The sequence below is a fragment of the Pezoporus wallicus genome, unplaced genomic scaffold (assembly GCF_028554395.1).
Source record: "Pezoporus wallicus isolate ANWC-B61680 ecotype Strahan unplaced genomic scaffold, APGP_CSIRO_Pwel_v1 contig_5935, whole genome shotgun sequence".
Taxonomy (NCBI): Eukaryota; Metazoa; Chordata; class Aves; order Psittaciformes; family Psittacidae; genus Pezoporus; species Pezoporus wallicus.
The window spans coordinates 1,420,584-1,437,789 of NW_026637215.1; the positions used below are offsets into that span (position 1 = coordinate 1,420,584).

Here is a 17,206-nt window from a genome sequence, read left to right on the forward strand (position 1 = left end):
ACGCTTTAGCACGCTTGGAGGTATAAAGAAGTCTTGGCATTGTGGAGAGGCAATGTGTTATGTACATTGTGTGGGAGGATACACCATGCAGATTTGGTTGCATCATCTTGCTCTCTTTTTTTTCTCCTTCTTTCTTTCTTTTTTCTGTTCCAGATGGTAAAACAAAGGCTGTAGTGAAACCCGTCCTCTCCCAGGAAGAGGTGGGAGGGAATTTTATATGAGCGAGAAACTTTGCCTCAAGTCGAAATCTGGGGCCTGGACTAATGAACTACCTGTAATTCATATTGTACTCAATATTGCTGAAACTAGGCATGTACTAATCCTGAACCATGCCAAACTATGCATAATTACCATGCTTTCTCTGTGGCAGTAATTAATTTGCGTTAGCAACTTCGATTAATCTTTCTAATCTAAAAGTAAAGTGCTTCTCAGACATGAAAGGCTCCGTAACTGCTCAGGGTTGTTATTGTAGCCCAGTGAAGGGTGTTTCGAGCCGATGGGGGGCAGGAGGGGAACAACACTTAAAAAAATTAAAGTATAGCTGATATTTATGAACTAAGGACTATTATTAACAGTTAATGCATTCCGTTTTGCCACAGAATTCACTGTCTGAAATACAGGCTTCTGTACACAGTACACTCCTCCTGGAAGAGAATTGTCATTAATTCGTTAAGAAGGCTTCTCTGAGGGCTGTTCCACAAAGATGAGGTTACATGCCAAACAGAGGGACTGAGATTCCATCTTTAGAGGGCAAGGTTACATATTTAAAGTTTGTAACGTTGCAGAGCAAACTTACGCATATATTCATTTTAGTCTTAACCTGGAGGACAGCATTGTTCTAGGCATGGTTGTTCAACTGACTCAGTCTTCATTGCCAGGCCAGAAAGGGTGTCAGCTGGGGAGTGATTTGGACATGCCTGCTTTTCAGGAAATATGGATGCTAACATCATTAACTTAGTCTATGTTGACAAACAGAGAGCTATCAGATGCTAACCTACAAACTAAATTCTGACATCACTGGAGATCTAAGTTTCCATCCTTCATTGTCAACCTCTTGGCCCAAGCCACGCTCTTCACCCAAAGAATCCAAAGCTGCTGAAAGGGCTTAAGTCATCAAGTGGTGACTGTGATTTACCTAGACTTCATAAACTGTCGCATCTACCAAAGGTAAAATTGCTGAGGCAAATAGATGTGGCTCTACAAACCCATTACAAATACTACAGGGGTTTTAAGTTAATATTGTGTTGCTTGTTTTCTCCCTCAGACATGCTAACATTACAGTTATTTTACTCTGGTTCCCCTGTGAGCACTGTTTCCTGGCAAGGAATACTGCTGCATGTAATTCATGATAGGCAGAATGACATGATAATCGTTTGGAAAGTGATAATCTAGAGATTAGTAATGAATTTCACTTTGATTTAGATGAGTTTAAAAGATTTGCTGGTATTACCTTCAAGTCTGGGATCAATTCTGTTTCAACAAGTGAGGGAAGCATTTTTAAAATACGTAACTTATTAGAAAATGTAAATGTGACTCCTGGAATTTTTTTATATATATATATATATATATATATATTTTGTGCTGATTCAAAAAGGGAATTATTTGTGATAGTTTATTTTCTTATAGTTGTGGTTTGTGTCCAAATGTTTTATAATCATAAAGCTACCCTTTGGCACCAGTCAAAATAGACAATATATAGTGGTGTTGAAACAAGCTTTGTAGAAGACATATTTTTAAATCAGGCATGGGACTTTACATTTATTAGAAGGTGTTCACAAAAATAAGGGTAACATCATGCATATTCTTTGCAACTAAACCCAGTTATGGTTACAATTTGGAAATAAATTTAAATAGACATATGGCGATACAGTAGTACATATACACTCTATTTAAGACATTAAGTTAGTGTACTGGTAACTCTCAGCAATACATCAGAAGTCTACAACCAGCTGATGGAAAGATTGTATAAGGAGGAAGAAACTGCTTCAATTTCTCACATTATTTCTGTGGCTTGACAAGAATGTCAGTGTGAATTGCCTCCTAAATTTGGGAGGCAAGAACAAGTCAAGACTATCCTTTAGCAGTACAAAACATTTACACACAAAATACACATGCATTGCAATGCATTGGGAATGGTTAAAGCAAGGAGAACCCCATCACTCAGTGCTTTATTAACACAGTTCTACAAAGGAGTCTCAAATAGGATTATATAGTCACAGTAAGGCCACAATATTACAATGGATAAGGACCTTAGAATTCAGCATTCTGTGTTAGCAATAGAACCCTTCCTTCTTTCTATACCTTTCTACATGTTCCTGAATGGTATCTCATCAGTCCTTCTTCTATTTTTTTAACTTGTTTTTTCCTGTAAGTTTAACATATTGCTTAATACAACAGTTAGCACAGTAGAGAAAGTACTGCCACAGGGAAAACAAAACCTAGGCAACATCCACAGAGTTTTGAGACTATATGCTGGCTGCGTTCTGGTGGAGCTGGCTAATCAGAAAAAAGGCTAGCAAAGGATTTCCTCAAGTTTCGAATAGTTTCAGCTTTTGCTTCATCTTCATTCACAGACGACCGGAAGAAGGATGATTCTGTGAAACTGAAGGCATTTGTCAAAGACTGCGACTTGCTGCAAGACAAAAACGCAACAAGTTTTGCATGGTCATATTGTCTACGTCCACCCACATGTTAACTCGTATAAGCGATGAGAAAAGGAGCAATGCCCGTAAGATGTAGACAGTGTGCATATGAACAAAGTGCATGTCCAGCACAAGCAGTATAGTGAGCAGTATACTAGCAGTATAGTGAGCAGTATACTAGCAGTATAGCACACAGAGCTGCTGCCACACAGCACCTTCCCTCCACATTTGATCTGAGGATAACCTTTTCTTTAGGTAACACGCTGCTTTTCTTACACACCTGAAACACTGTATGCCAGTAAATTGGATGACGTGGATTAGTACTTGAGGAAAACGTGGGCCTGCCTGCTAAATCCAAATCACCACCCAACACGGGATGATTAACAACTGTGTTCATTGAGGCTGCAAACAGTTATAGCCACAGAAAAATTATATATGTATTGGCAAGAGTTTGAAAAATGAATCCTGAAGTTGTCATGTGCTCTGTCTGTATATGTGTTTGATAGCTGAACCTTCATGGAGACTTAATGACACTTTATGCCTTTAAGAAAACACCCCAAATCAGATACAGTTTTGCTTGTCTATGAGCAGCTAGTCTAGCAATGCTATTCCGGTTTTAGTGCTAGCATGTAACTATGGTCTAAGTTTCTGTAAGCATGAACCAAACGAGAAACAAGAAAGAAAGTATCTGAAGCTTAAAACCTTAACTCCTGACTTGTCAGATAAAACAATATTTAAAAAGTAGGCTTGAATTTAAATAGAAAACATTAATGAGTTATAATCTTTTTACCAAGACACCCATGCATTAGTAAAACTAATGTGATTTTGGTTTTATCTCAGTTCTATAATAGGATTTGAGTTTTGGCTATAGTAAAACCGACACATTTATTCAGATTCTTACACTCTTCATGGTTTGCAGCTTCTCTCCCTCTAAACTAATAATGTACAGCAAACAGTGCTGCAGGCGGTTTAGGTTTTTCATAAATTATAGTTGTGCTAATGAGAATAGACTGATAAATGTTTGTTTGTGCTCCCTGAAAGAGGGAGGGTGGGAAGCAGCACTTGACTTGATTAGTAACACAATAAGTAGCCTAATTAAATATTTATTCACAGATTAATAACATGTACATACAGGTTAGGCAACAGCATGTGGGTGAATACAAAGCATACACATGCAAATAGATAGAGTTAATCCTACAGGCAGGAGATCTGAGTCTTGAAAGTTAGGAAAACTACTCCTATTATGGCTTGCATCTTAAAAACTTTCATTTCTCCTTTTTTATTTCATTTTAAATAGAGAGTATTCTCTCCTGTTTGAAGAAGAGAAAAAGGAATCCAGATTTGAACTAGGAATTAAAGGAAAGGGACAAAGCTGAGAAGCAGTTTGTGCTACAATTCATTCTTAACTGGTTTTCTTAAATGCCAAAAGTTCACAAGTTAAATTTCAAACTATAATGTAGTCTCCATCTTGCTTAAGGAAACCGACCTTCCTGTTTTCTACCTATACTTAAATAATGGATGAATTGAGTTTTAGGATCATAAAACAGAATAAAGAAGTACACTGTCCTGGGAAGGCAAGGAAAACGGAATCATCTTTGCATACTGATCCCTAATACATCTTTTCCACTGAATTATGCTCAGGTGAGGACTCAGAAGTGGTTCACACAGGTATAAGCATGTGAGTGGGTGGAAAAAGGGGATCTGTGTTACCTGGCTAAAACAAAGACTGCACACCAGCCTTTGTACTTACCATAGGAGGTAGAATGTGTCTGTGACTCTACCAGCAATAGCATGTGTCAGGATTGCTATGTTGAAAGACAACAAATCACTGCTAACACCTCCCCATGTTTTCTGTTGGCTGGGTTTAGGCTGTTAGAGGAGATACAGCTCCAGATCCTTCCCATATTCTTTACTGCAGTATGCGACTGGTGAGATACAGCAACAACAGGATGCTGTGCTTTAAGGATTCTTCCAGTAAGTGAGAGAACTACAGGCAGCTTCCTGTGGAAGGGCTGAAAAGGGCGGGTGTGAACTGCTTGTGCCGGGCACTCAGTGGCAGCGTACAGCCACAAGCAACGTGTGGCCATGAGCAAGCACAGTTCGGCAGCCAGGGTCCAGCGTGTGCACTTGGATTGTTTCTGAGACAGGCCTTTGGAACTGGAAGCTGTTGTCTCAGCGACTGCAGGGTTAAAAGTTTACATAGATAAGACTTCCTTTTTTTCTGTGCAGGCTTACAGCACACCCAGATTGTGAGTCAGTGACATGAAAAGAGGACAACAAATATGAGAAAGATGATGAGTTTTGAGACCCAGTTGGGGCAGAAACTGCGCTACTAATAAATGAACTCTTGTATGGTGCTTAGGATATAACTAACGATGCTGTCTCACTAATCACACGCAGAGAATAAGCTTTCTGGAATGTTTTAACCTCATTTTTGACTTGGGAACACCTGTACATTTTATCCTGAATACAAGACCAACTCCCAAATTACAGTTACGGCAACAGAATCTGTGTTATTAGAAAAGAAAAGAAAATGGATAAAGTGAATCTTACTTCAGCTGGGGATGAGACTGAGGCTTCTGTTGTGGAGCAGGCTGTGGAGCAGGCTGTGGAGCAGGAGGTGGAGCTGGCTGTGGCTGTGGCTCTGCTTCCTTTGATAACCGGGTGCTGGCAGGACCTTGAGCCTGGGGACGTGGCTGCTGAGTTGTAGGTCCGGGCGGACGCTGGGGCTGGGAAGCCGAGGGTTTTGCTGCCTGCCCAGGGGGGTACATGCGCTGGGGCTGCAATGGCTCCTGGCTTTGTGATTGCATTCCTTGGGGTTGCACTGGGCCCCCTAGGTTCAGTACAAGAAAAACTTCATAATGTTATAGTATCAAAGAGTCCTTATTAGATCTCATATCCAACACTTTAAAATAATCCTCCAATGTGATTAACTCTACTTTTGAGTTCGATTCTATTCTAAATTCTATTAACATGGACTGCAGTTTCATGTAGGCAATACAACTAATCACAGTCGGTACATTAGTAACTTGTTTGGAGCCCCTATGATTCACTCTTAACATCACTAAGAAGCACCAAATTATCCCAGCAGTGGTGGTACTGACTTAAAATCAATGGAGTTACACCCCGTATAACTTTGTCTCAGTACAAGGAGAAGCCATGAGATAATCGAATATACAAGGTAATACCTATTTCAGCAATACAGCTCCTATTTTCTGTGTAGTTATTGCAGTTTTGTTCCTCCAAAGATTCAAAATCATTTGTTTTGCTCCCCTTAGGTTCCCTCTTATAGCAGTAAAAGAACTTTATACTGATATTTTCCTGCTAACTTAAACTTATTTAACCCCTTAGTGAAATACGTTAAGAGCATTACAAGAAAGTCATTACTAATTCTTTACCAAGGAGATCTTGCCCCTGAGAAGGACATATATTGGCAAAATACTGTATTAAGTGAGAAACTACAGCATGTAGTAGAGATTTAGGTTGTGAAACCCACAGCTGAAAGATGCTAAATCATCATACAGGGTGGTTTTTGCTGCTCTCTGACTGAGATAGTGCTGTGTCAGATATCAGCGGGCATGCTGCTCTTAGATCAGATGTCTGCATGTGGTTTTGGGGGCTGACAGCTGTTCTAACTGAATATTCTCGCGTGTGACAAAGCACACAGGACATCTGAGTCAAGGGGAAAAAAGGACAAGGTGAAATCCTGAGCAGTTTGTTTGGATAACTTTTCACAGAATCACAGTTTTCAGTCGGGGCAAGAGCTTTGCTGAACAGTAAATATTAGAGGACAACTGATCTAGATGTTCTGAACAGTGGGGAATATTTAGTCTTACGCAGATATTTAGTGCAAGTAAAAGACATCTCTAAAAGAAACCCTTCATCGCTGAAAGTCCTGCTGCAATACGTGATCATTATTAGGGTTTGGGTTTTGGAAATTGCTATTATAGTTTGCTCTCCACTTGCTAGAGGAGATTCCAGTGTGTATGTCTGGGAACAGCACGTACTAATGCTTCAATCAGTTTTAATACAGTTGTAGCAGCGTGTTGTGGTGTAGAAAGATAAATAGCACGTACTGTATGTTAAGGAATGTGCCTTCATTGTTTATTAATTTGAACCGCTTTTGTAGGAAATATTTGAAGGTGATAACATGGTCTTGCAACATCTTAATAAAGATCACTTTCTTATTAGTCTCCTTTCACTCAGCATTGAAACCCAGAAAGGTTTCTTTCCCCCACTTGTACATACAGGCTTGAATGCCAGAAACTTTACACTGAAGACAGATATAACTTTCTTTTATTGCACATTAAGCTGTACAAGATATTTCACATAAAAGATATACTGCTGTCACATTTCCAGCATTTGCTCACTTTCTTGCAGCTGGGTTGTACAAAAGGCAACAATCATGAAAGAAACTTTTACCAAAAATAACTCAACAAAACTGAACATTAAGCCTACACTGTAAAACATCTGTTCCCTGTTACCCACAATATTGCACCTAAGCATGCTTACATGCAGAGAGACATTTTGGCTTGCTTCTCGTCTGTGGTATGTAGTAATCGTGTGTGCCCTTGTAAATCCTTTACAGTCAACAAGCTGAAATCCTATCTGAAACACACATCTCTTCTTTGCACACACAACTCACCAGTGTCGTGTGAAAAGCACTTGTGAATACTTGTACTACTACATGCAAAAAATACCAACTGCTTTAAATGAAAATCAATCATCAGATTCATTTCTCCACCCCAGGGCAGTATGGTTTATTCCTTCTTACGGTGTCTGGAGGTAAGGATTTGTGAACCTGATTCTAAGTGGATTTTTCTTAATATAGACCAAAATAGCCAATGCCATCATTGGAATGATCACTGACCCAGACAAATGCTGATCACTAAAGCAAAATATTCATGTAATTTACTGATAGGTAGTAAACAGTAGCACTCACCACAAACATTTAAATAGCTAATAATTAATTCTCATCTTACCAGCCAGCTTGTACAAATGAAAGAAACACTACGAATGATGAGTCTCACTGATAATTTTTTCCAGTGTTTGTAGGGAAAACAGAAGTCCAACATAAGGCTGTTTTCCCTTTAAACAAAATTGTTTGCACTAAACTCATGGCCACTACTCATCTTTGTACATATTCAAGATTCAAATTATAGTTCTGTGGCTCACTTGCAACTAAGCTTTCTGGTATGCTAGCAGTGTGCAGCTTGTGAGTCTAGGCCAGACTTCTCACAGCAGATCAACTGCCTGCCTGTGCATTTTTCATAATGCTACAGTTCAAATCTGTTATGCAAAAAGCAGAAATCATTTACCTACAGAAAATCCAGCAGTCGTCAGGCATCTCGAGTCTTTTGCCATGTTTCTTGTCAAGCAATGACTATAAACCCTGTTTATGTGGATAACATTGGGACTGAATTTTCTTTCTTGCTATCTGGATATTTCTAGGTTTAAAGTAAGAGACCTGAGTTTATAAAGAAAACCACTGACGTTTTTGTCTTGCATTCCAACCAAAGGGCAAGATCCCCAGCTGGTTAAAGGAACCTTGGTTGGTCTGCCATCGCCTAACATCTCAGTGCTTGAAACAAAAAGAGCTCTTACAGGAAGTTTAACAGTCCTTGAGGTACTTCCCACCAAATAATCTGGGATTTAACACTTAGGTAAGCATCAGATTTTTGAAAGTCTTTGCATTAGTTTTCATTAAAAATCTCCATTGATTACTAATTCAGAATAACAACAAAAGGTACTACTTAATCAAAATAGGATACATAAAATACTCACACTTTCACTGAGATATTGCACATAGGTGGCCCATTTACATAGCTTTGCAGCTAATAATTTAATGTAGAATACTAAAAATATGAATACCAGTATGTAAAATAGAAGCTATTTTAAATATTCCTTGGGAAGAACTGTATCTTACGGAGTCACTAAAATATTAGACTTCCAGTTGCGCCTAACTCAAATGTTAATAAACTTTATAAAATTATAAATAAAAAGCCTCACCAGCAAATTCGACTCTAGACTTTTAAAAATATCTCTGGATCACCTATCTATTAGGTCATGCACACGCACAAAAAAATAAAGGCTATGAGTACAGTGTGCACACACTCACAGAGTAAGCAAAAGTATTTCGATTTGAACCTGGTGGCATTTTACTTAACGATATAGAATACTCAAAAATACTGTCTAACCATCCATAACGTCAGTTGCACTGGGCTCTAAAGAGGCACATTCTTTGTACACTGTTGACAACAGCCCTGAAATCACAGATTTTACAGAGAAAGGTAGGTAAGCATTACACGCACAGACATGAACAAGTAAACAACCAGACGGTATAGTTGACACTGCATAGAAAAAACACAGTCCAGGTCAGCACTGAAACAATGCGAAAATCGAACAAAACTGGTACGTTTGCTTTTAAGATTGGGTGTTTGATTCTTTTTTCATTCTGCTTTTTTTTGCTTTAACCCTTGCTTTTAGTCTCAATTATTTAAGTAGCCTGGACTTGTTTTGGTCCTACTGCAACGCCATTACAGTCGAGAATGTACTGTAAACAACCTTGAGGTGGTGGTCGCTGAGGTGGGATTTTGTTTGGCTCTGGCTCCTTCAGTGATCCACTCTGGAAAACACATTGGAAAACAGAAGAGAAGAAAAACAAAAAAAATTAGAGTAGCTTAGTTCCAATTCCCTGCTAATTTGTCTTTATTTCCATTAGAAATCTCTTTATTGGTTGGGGCTCAACATATACTTTTAATTTATTCCAGATAACATTTTCTAATTTAGTTGCTGTCTGACATGATATATGAATCCTGGACTAATCCAAAGCCAAGTTCTTCAAACCCCCTTGTTCTTCCCTTTGCAGCATATGATCATGATCTAAGGAGTGCCTTCTCAAATCTTACCTCATTTGTGTACAGTCTTTCTTCAGTTCCTAGCACCTTGAACAACTTTCCTGTCTCTTACTGCTTCTGCTTGCTTTCTTTGGATAGACTGAAGAGAAAACGGACTTCGACAAACGCTTTTGTGTAATTTAAGGAATAATTTCTTTTTAATTGCATTCACTCTCATCTGGAAGCACTAGCACAGATTTGTTTGTTAGTGCTAGTTTCGCTTTGATTCACTGACTGTAAATGGGCAGGGAGATGGACTACTGTAGGTTGGCTGTTTTGCTAAGCAAAATGAAAGAAGGAAGCAAAACCCATGGACAAATAACAAAAATAATTGAAGTTACTTCATGCTACTCCATCTAACACGCTATTAGAAACACATGGAATACTTAACTTTTCAAACCAGGAGATTTATTTGGCAGTATCCTTTTCAAATGTATACTTGTCGAGAGGAAAAGATGGGCCTGAACCAAAACCTTGGAGCAGAACACCCTCTGGGAACATCACTATTTGAATCCAAACTTTGTCTTAAGCCCATCTCTAATAGTTTGAAAAGTGAAATATGTTAACTCATTGGAGAGCTTGGGGTATTTTTAAGGATCCAGAAATTAAATTGCCATCTGTCAAGAGGGAAAAAATCCCAGAATGTATTAAACAGTAAATGTAAAATTAATTAAGCGTGTTTCTTGCAAAGCTCACTGGGCTTTTTTTCCTGGTGTATTTGTATTTGATCTTAGAACTATAGAAATGAAACTTACAGCGATGTGAACTCCTGCACAGCTCCTAGAAGTTGCACATTATAAATGCCACAAGACAACACCACTATCCTATGCAGCTGTCCCAAAGCGCTTTGCTTTAACTACACAAATAAAAGGACATAGGGTAGGTCCAAAACTCGTATTATTCAGTTACCAACCTTCTTAAGACTAAATGAGGAGTAGAAGTGACAACTATAAAATGAATGAGGCGAAATCTGATCCTTACATTAACTGGCCTTGATAAGCATCACTGTAAGGATGAAGATATGTAGAAGAAAATTTCATAAGGAAAAGACACAGCCATTAGAAAATTTCAAAGTGCTTTAGCGTGGGTCAAAGTCTGCTCTGTTTTGTTTCTCTCCTTCCTCTAATTTTCTGAGCCACATGTAAAGGTGCCATTCTATCCTATGCATGTTTCAGGCTGAGTGTTTGTGGTATCTGTTCTGTATAATGCAGTTGTGGCACGCTGAAACAATACGCATTTACATCAGTAACTCCTTGGATACTGGGGGAATTAACCCAGATTCTTCCAAACCTTGAAAAGTTGCCCTGGAGGAGATAACTCCTTTCATATTCTAGTACCATTGTTCTGAGGCACCTGGCAGCCTCCACACAGCCTTCAGGGCATCTGAGTGCTCATCTCTGGTGGTGGAGTGTGACACATGGAGCCTGCCCTTAAAGGGAAAGCGTTAAGACCTCGGCCTAAGGACATCCGAGGGTTTCTTTCTGGAGGACCAAACAGATCATGTAACTTCTGTTAGAAAGCATGCCTAATTTCATATGGAGCACTACCCTGATCCCCATGTGACAGACTTCCTACCCTTGCAAAAGGCTGTAAACCCTTTGCAGGGCTCTCTGTGCTGCCACAGGGTGACTAGGGCGAATCTGAGTGTTGCTATTCTTCTACTAAAACAAAACTAAAGGATTCTGTAGGTAAAACTCATTATTTATTCAGACACTGAAACCAGAGGGAAGCAGTTTAAATTCACATCTCCTTTAACAGTAAAACAACATCTGCAGGGCCTCCATCTCCTCCATGCCTTGAGGCTGAAGCAAACCTGCCATTTGCTCTCGCACTGGTCTTGGGGTTTATCGCACACACCACGTCGCTGACTTGACACGGCAACATCATGCAACCTGCATATCTCTCCATCTTACACAGAAATCATCTTCTAAATGAAGCCTTCGATAACCCTCACAGAGCCACTCCTTACCTCCCCACTCGGAAGGCGCTGCTGAAGATGTGCTTCCCCTCACCAGCCACTCACTGCAGCTGTCCTGATTTACCACCCACACATCCCTTTTTTTCACCATCTATCACCTGGTGCTTCCAGGAACCTCACCCACACTCCAGGCCAATCACATGGGTATATTGCTTTGGCTAATTAGCCAACCCACCCAGGCTGACCCAAAAAGACTCATTAGCATTACATTCCTAATTGAGAACTCTTACTCATGGTTGCTCAGTGGTCTGGAGTAATCCAGGCCTTTTCAAGAGTCCCTCTTTCAGACAGTCAGAAACCTTGATACTTGATATTAAAGACAGGCTTTGAACCAGTCTTGTTTGCTGCCCTGAGCCAAGGCCTTTAATAAAATCCAGGCTTCTTCTAAAACACCAGCTGTTGGCAAATTAACTACAGACTGTTACTTCTCACCTCTCCAAGATGGTGTGCCAATGTAATTGTAAGAGCTGCTAACTCCTTATAGGCAACACAATCTGAACAGAGATGCTGGACTAGACCTGTCCTGCAGATGTATTCACCCCTCGTGGGTTTTTTTTCTTTCCTTTTTTCCCTTTGTTGCCCAGCCTAGAAGCTCACCCTCCTCCCTCTTTCTTTTAGCACAAACATGTTTTCCTGTAGTGCAGTTCTGATCTACGAACTTGCCTATTGCTTAGTTCAAACACTGCAGGAATTAAGGATTAGAATGCAGCATCTATCATGGGAAATGACCCTGAACAGATTCTTATTCGGATGCTGAAGAACAGAATTAGTAATACAGGAGACAGAAATGACAGTGTTTAGTATGTTTAGGATTACCTAAGTGAGGTGTGGTAACTGCTGTTGTAAGGAGTCCTTTTGGTTTTCATTTTATGCAACACAACTTTCATATCACATCCAAATTCCCCAACGAGAAGGGATTGCTGATGTTGATAGTAACACTATATAGAACTGATCATGGAAGCCCTCCTTTACCAAGGGGATTTACTGTTTATACAGCTGTTCTAAAAGAGAAATACAACCTTACTTATGGAAACCTCTAAGCCACTGCTGCAAGTATACCATAGTGATTTCTCAGCTCTGGGTATAACAATTGATGCTTTGGTTGCATAATGGTCTTTGAGAATATCAGCCAAGTTAATTATAGCCAAAGCAGAAACCCCACTACTTATCTAGAAGATAGATGTCTCCAGATGTCTCCGTGGCACTTCCTTCCTTTCCACACTTACCTCAGTCTCCTTTAAATTTTAGGGGTAGAGCTGGAGGAAAGAACTGTTTGTTCTTCAAAGCGTGTTGTATTAGAATCTCATCAGTGGCATTACTTCTTTTTCTACCTTGTACATTTATATAAATGCAGACTGCATTCATATATACTTGAGTTTTGAATAGTCTGAAGAATGTGGAAATGGGTGGGAGCAAAAGCAGCAACTTGGCAGAAAAACAGCCCCTGGGCAAAAGAGATGCTAAACTGAGTCCCGCAAAAATGGATTTTGATTTGGCTGAATGTGAAGATTTTGTGGGCTGTAGTTGGAGCCTGTATCATTGGTTCGGGGTTCTGTTTAGTTTTCTTTGCAATGCCACGATAGAAGCTTTTCGTAGGTATTTCAATATTTGAAGGGAAAGTCATGCTTTTCGGGTTAAGAAGTAGAGGGATTCACTGAGAATTGCCAAAAGATGAACTGAGTTACAGCTCATAAAGGAACCAGAATAAATAGGGAAACAATTAAGTAACAGGAGAAGTAAGAAAAAACGTGATTGCTCAGGAGAGAGGTAATTCAGATAATTTAAGTGGGGTGTCAATAGTAAATGAATGTTTGAAGTGTCAGAGATTATGATAAATACAGGAGCAAGGGCAAGGTGCCAGGTGGGATAAAAGCTAAAAATGAGATGGAGGCAAAAATCAAAGCTCTTCCTGGGCTCATATTGGTCCGACAAGATATTCTTCATCTCAGAAATCAAAACCAGCTGACTCATGACATGCAGGATTCCATAGCAGGTATCTGTAACAACTGGAAATGTACGAGTTACACTGGAGAAGCTTAAGCACTAATACTAAGGGAATTACACTGTGGGTAAGGAAATAACTACTGAGGAGATACACAGTTATTGAAGGAAAAGTCATGGGAAGGATATAACTGAACTCAAGCTGGCACAGAAAAAACAGGTGTGCGCTACTAAAAGCTGTAGATGATACAGAGTTGGAAGACTGCAGGACAAAAATATCCTAAAGAAACAATGAAATCATTGATCAGCAGAGTTTAAAAATGAAGAAACCAGCAAATTAAATGCTATATCCAAAATAATTTATTTATGGCCCAGTAAAATGCATCTGTCAGAAATGCAGAGCTCACCAACTGAAAGCTAATGGGAAAGACTGAAAAACCCCAGCACTTTATCACACAGTCAGTGAAATATTCCCAGTAGATGTTAGGCATGATGCTGTGTGTCACTGACATCACCCCTCCTCAAAAGCCGAAGGTAAGCTGACCAGGCAGATGGAAGAGCCTATCCCTACAGCATTTGGAAACATATGTCTTGCTCAGTCTAGCAAAATGAAGGCTTGACTGCAGAACAGTTCCTTTTTATAAATATACTGTAGTGGTGAAGAACTGGACAAAGTAAGTTAGACTAAAGGACAACATGAACCAAGGGGGAAGGGGTAGAAACTGAGCAAAACTGGAAATGAGCAAATGCTGTATAATTTAGCAAAGCAGTGAGATGTTGAAGTGGCTTTCTGATAGGAAATATCCAAAAATAAGAAACTCCTTGGCACCTTGTTGCTTACTGCTTTATCCATCTAATGTGTAGTGAGTACAGCAGCCGTACCTAGCAGCCGGGTGAATAGGTGATCACATAGGTGATGTATCTGCTTCGCTGTGTTGCAGTGGTGCTGAGCAGGACTACAGAGGTTTTGCTATTTATTGCATTATATATTCCCTATGGACTAGGAAAGGCAGTGAATCAGACCCAGTTACAGTTACAGTGGAGAGAAGTGTTAAGGAACACCTTCAAAGAAGTCACCTTCACCTTATGCAAAGGGGCAGCCAGAGAGCAGATGGCTTCTGCTTTTTATGGGTTTTTTTGGAGTACCAGTGTTCAGCTTTGCCCTTCTCCACTGAGGAAATCTGCATGGAAAAGATACTCTCAGAAAAACAGATGCCAGCCTAAGGTTTCTTCATGCTGAAGTCGTGATAAAGAACCTGCAAATTTAGAGCAGCTTCAACCACGGCTCTAGCAACTTCCCAAACTACCTGTGCAAAACCTATCAAGATCTGCCTCTGAGTAAGAAGGGAAATGGCTGCAAAGAGCAGACACAGTGGCATTTTCACCTGGAATAGTACTTACAAAATGCACTGAAAAAGGCCACCAAAAAGTATTTTAACTTAGATTCTGCAGACTGTTTTCCATTGCCAGATAACTGACTACTTCCTAGAAGCAGCTTCCTTCTTGAATATTCTTACATACGGTATCAATATGAGCACCCTGGTATGGACTCACGGCTCCAGTACTGTCCCTGAGATACCCACACAGGCGACCTCCCTTTGTCCATTTCAGCCCTAATTTCTATTATGCTGCTGAATAACAATAATCCCACCGCGCAGAGATGAGCCTTCTAGAGAAGCAGGATGTCGACTTTTAGGGAAAAGGAATTTCTTAAGTAGCATCTCCTGCTGAACCTAGGTCCCTTTCACAACCAGTCAGGAATTCTAATGGACAAGGATGCAGCCGTATTTTATTGCAGTTCTTGCTTGAAGAAGCCAGATTTCAACTTCTGTTTTTGCAAAGGAAGCATTAAAAGCATGCAGCTGCTCAGCAGCTCTCGAGCAGCTCTTTCCAACAGGCAAGGAAGGAATGCGTGGGCTATGTGATAGGAGAGAGCTCCCCCTGTGTGCTAAAGCAGCGGACACCACACGGACAGGCAAATGCAAGTGGCACAAGGGATCTAGAAGTGTGCAGCTACCTTACACCGTTCTCAGTGTGCACAGACACCTCTCTGTAACTGGACCATAAGGGACCCCTTGGGGCTTGACAGCGTCAAAATCCCGTCCTGCTGCTTGAAGTTGTAAGGAATGTTTTGATCCTTGAATGCCAGGACTTTGAGGCTGGCTGATGCTAATGCTGCATCTGCTCCTCCAGTCGTAAAGCAAAGCGCAACAGATTTTGCTTGTCTGGTTTTTGGGGGGTTTGTTTGCACATACGGGATGGATGGCAAGTGATCTTTGCATGAACACCAAGAGATTAAGAGCCACACAACTTCACCTTGAGCCACAAGGATCCAGTACTGATCTGGAAATTCCTGCTTTGAAACAAGGGAGTCTGGAAAAAAGCTGGAAGAAGCTGACTCAAGCGCAGTCTTATAATCCCTGATTTATCTTAACAGCACTGCGCCACTGTGGCAGAACAGTGGAATTCTAACACATATTTAGCACATGGCCCTTCCCCAAAATAAACGGTGGCAACGACTGCTGGGGAACAGGACAGAAGCCTTTCAGGTTAAACACGGAGTAAAGCCTAACAGCTTTGCTTAACAGGTTAGGATTTTAAGGTCAGAGAAATCAAATTTCAGAGTCAAGTAGGGACAGAGAATGATAACAAAAAATAGAGAGGAAACCCCAGCCCAGTGGGAAAGGAAAGGAGGGCAAGAAAAAGCCTCCAAACAGTAAAAGGTATTTCTGTTGGGTTCAGCTGAAATAAACAGTATCAGAGAGTATAAACAGGTGGAAAACAAGATCAAATAAAAAAGTCAAAATTCTGTTATATGGTTTTAAAGACAAAAGCAGAGAGGTCTAAGGTAGACCCTTCCTTTTCTATTTGTGTACGTGGCAGCCGCTGCCTGTTCTGAAAGGATGGGATTACTTTTTTTCCCTTGTTTCGGTTTTGTGAAAGCTGGGTTTGCTCTGCAATGGGATGAGGACATGTTTTGAAGTCTTCCAAAAAATGCCTGTGGGACAAAAAGCTATTTCTCACCCAAGTCTACTAGAAACATACAGGCTACTCGCTAGCGGTGGGCTCATGATGACTTAAACATTACATGTTCTCTTTGTTCTTTGCACTACTTTGAGGGTAGTCACCATGGAGTTCCAGACTTCCCAAAGATAGTGTCTGCTTCTGCCAATACAACTGGTACACTGGGAGGTGCTGAGAAGATCATCTGACAGAAGATAATACAAAAGTTAACAAAAGCAACATTTATTGTGTGAATGAAGACAAGAAAAGAAGTGCTGTTGTTGTGTTTATAATAAATGGGGAAAAGTATCTATTAACCACTAACACTTGTTCTGTTCTTCAGTTTTAGCTAGCATTTTGTTACCTTCTGTATCATACCATTATTAGCACTGAGGCTAAAGCACTGCAGGATGCTACAGGAGACCGAAGCCACCCTAATCACCCTGGTCCTGAAGCTTGACTCTGTCAGGTTGCTGGTGGAGCTTTTCCTTTGGGCTTCTCTTCTAATGAGCACTTCTGTGAGCAGCTCTTTCTCTTACCAAGTTTTGCTTGGCTTGTCCGCAGGGACAAATTCCTGTTGATGTCAGGAGAAATTCTGCCTAATAATCCTAAACCTTTATTAATGCCCCTTAGTTTATTCTCTCTTACAGTCTAAATAGCATCACACCCCTTCAAAAAGGGCATTGTAAAGGCACACTTGTTTAGATCTTGGCGCATTACTGAAAACAAGCTAAGAGAGATAAGCA

General features: G+C 40.3%; 1 protein-coding gene across 1 annotated transcript in view; it reads right to left on the reverse strand.

Annotated features, from left to right (window-relative positions):
• Positions 1 to 1,585: 1,585 nt before the first annotated feature.
• Positions 1,586 to 17,206, reverse strand: part of SYN2 (synapsin II) — a 171,797-nt gene continuing 156,176 nt past the window's right edge. Inside the window, exons 11-13 of the mRNA XM_057404209.1 lie at positions 9,207 to 9,267; positions 5,196 to 5,475; positions 1,586 to 2,632 (exon numbers count right to left, since the gene is read on the reverse strand). Of these exons, the coding sequence (XP_057260192.1) occupies positions 2,497 to 2,632; positions 5,196 to 5,475; positions 9,207 to 9,267 (477 nt within the window). The 3' untranslated portion in view covers positions 1,586 to 2,496. The remainder of the gene's footprint in view (positions 2,633 to 5,195; positions 5,476 to 9,206; positions 9,268 to 17,206) is intronic.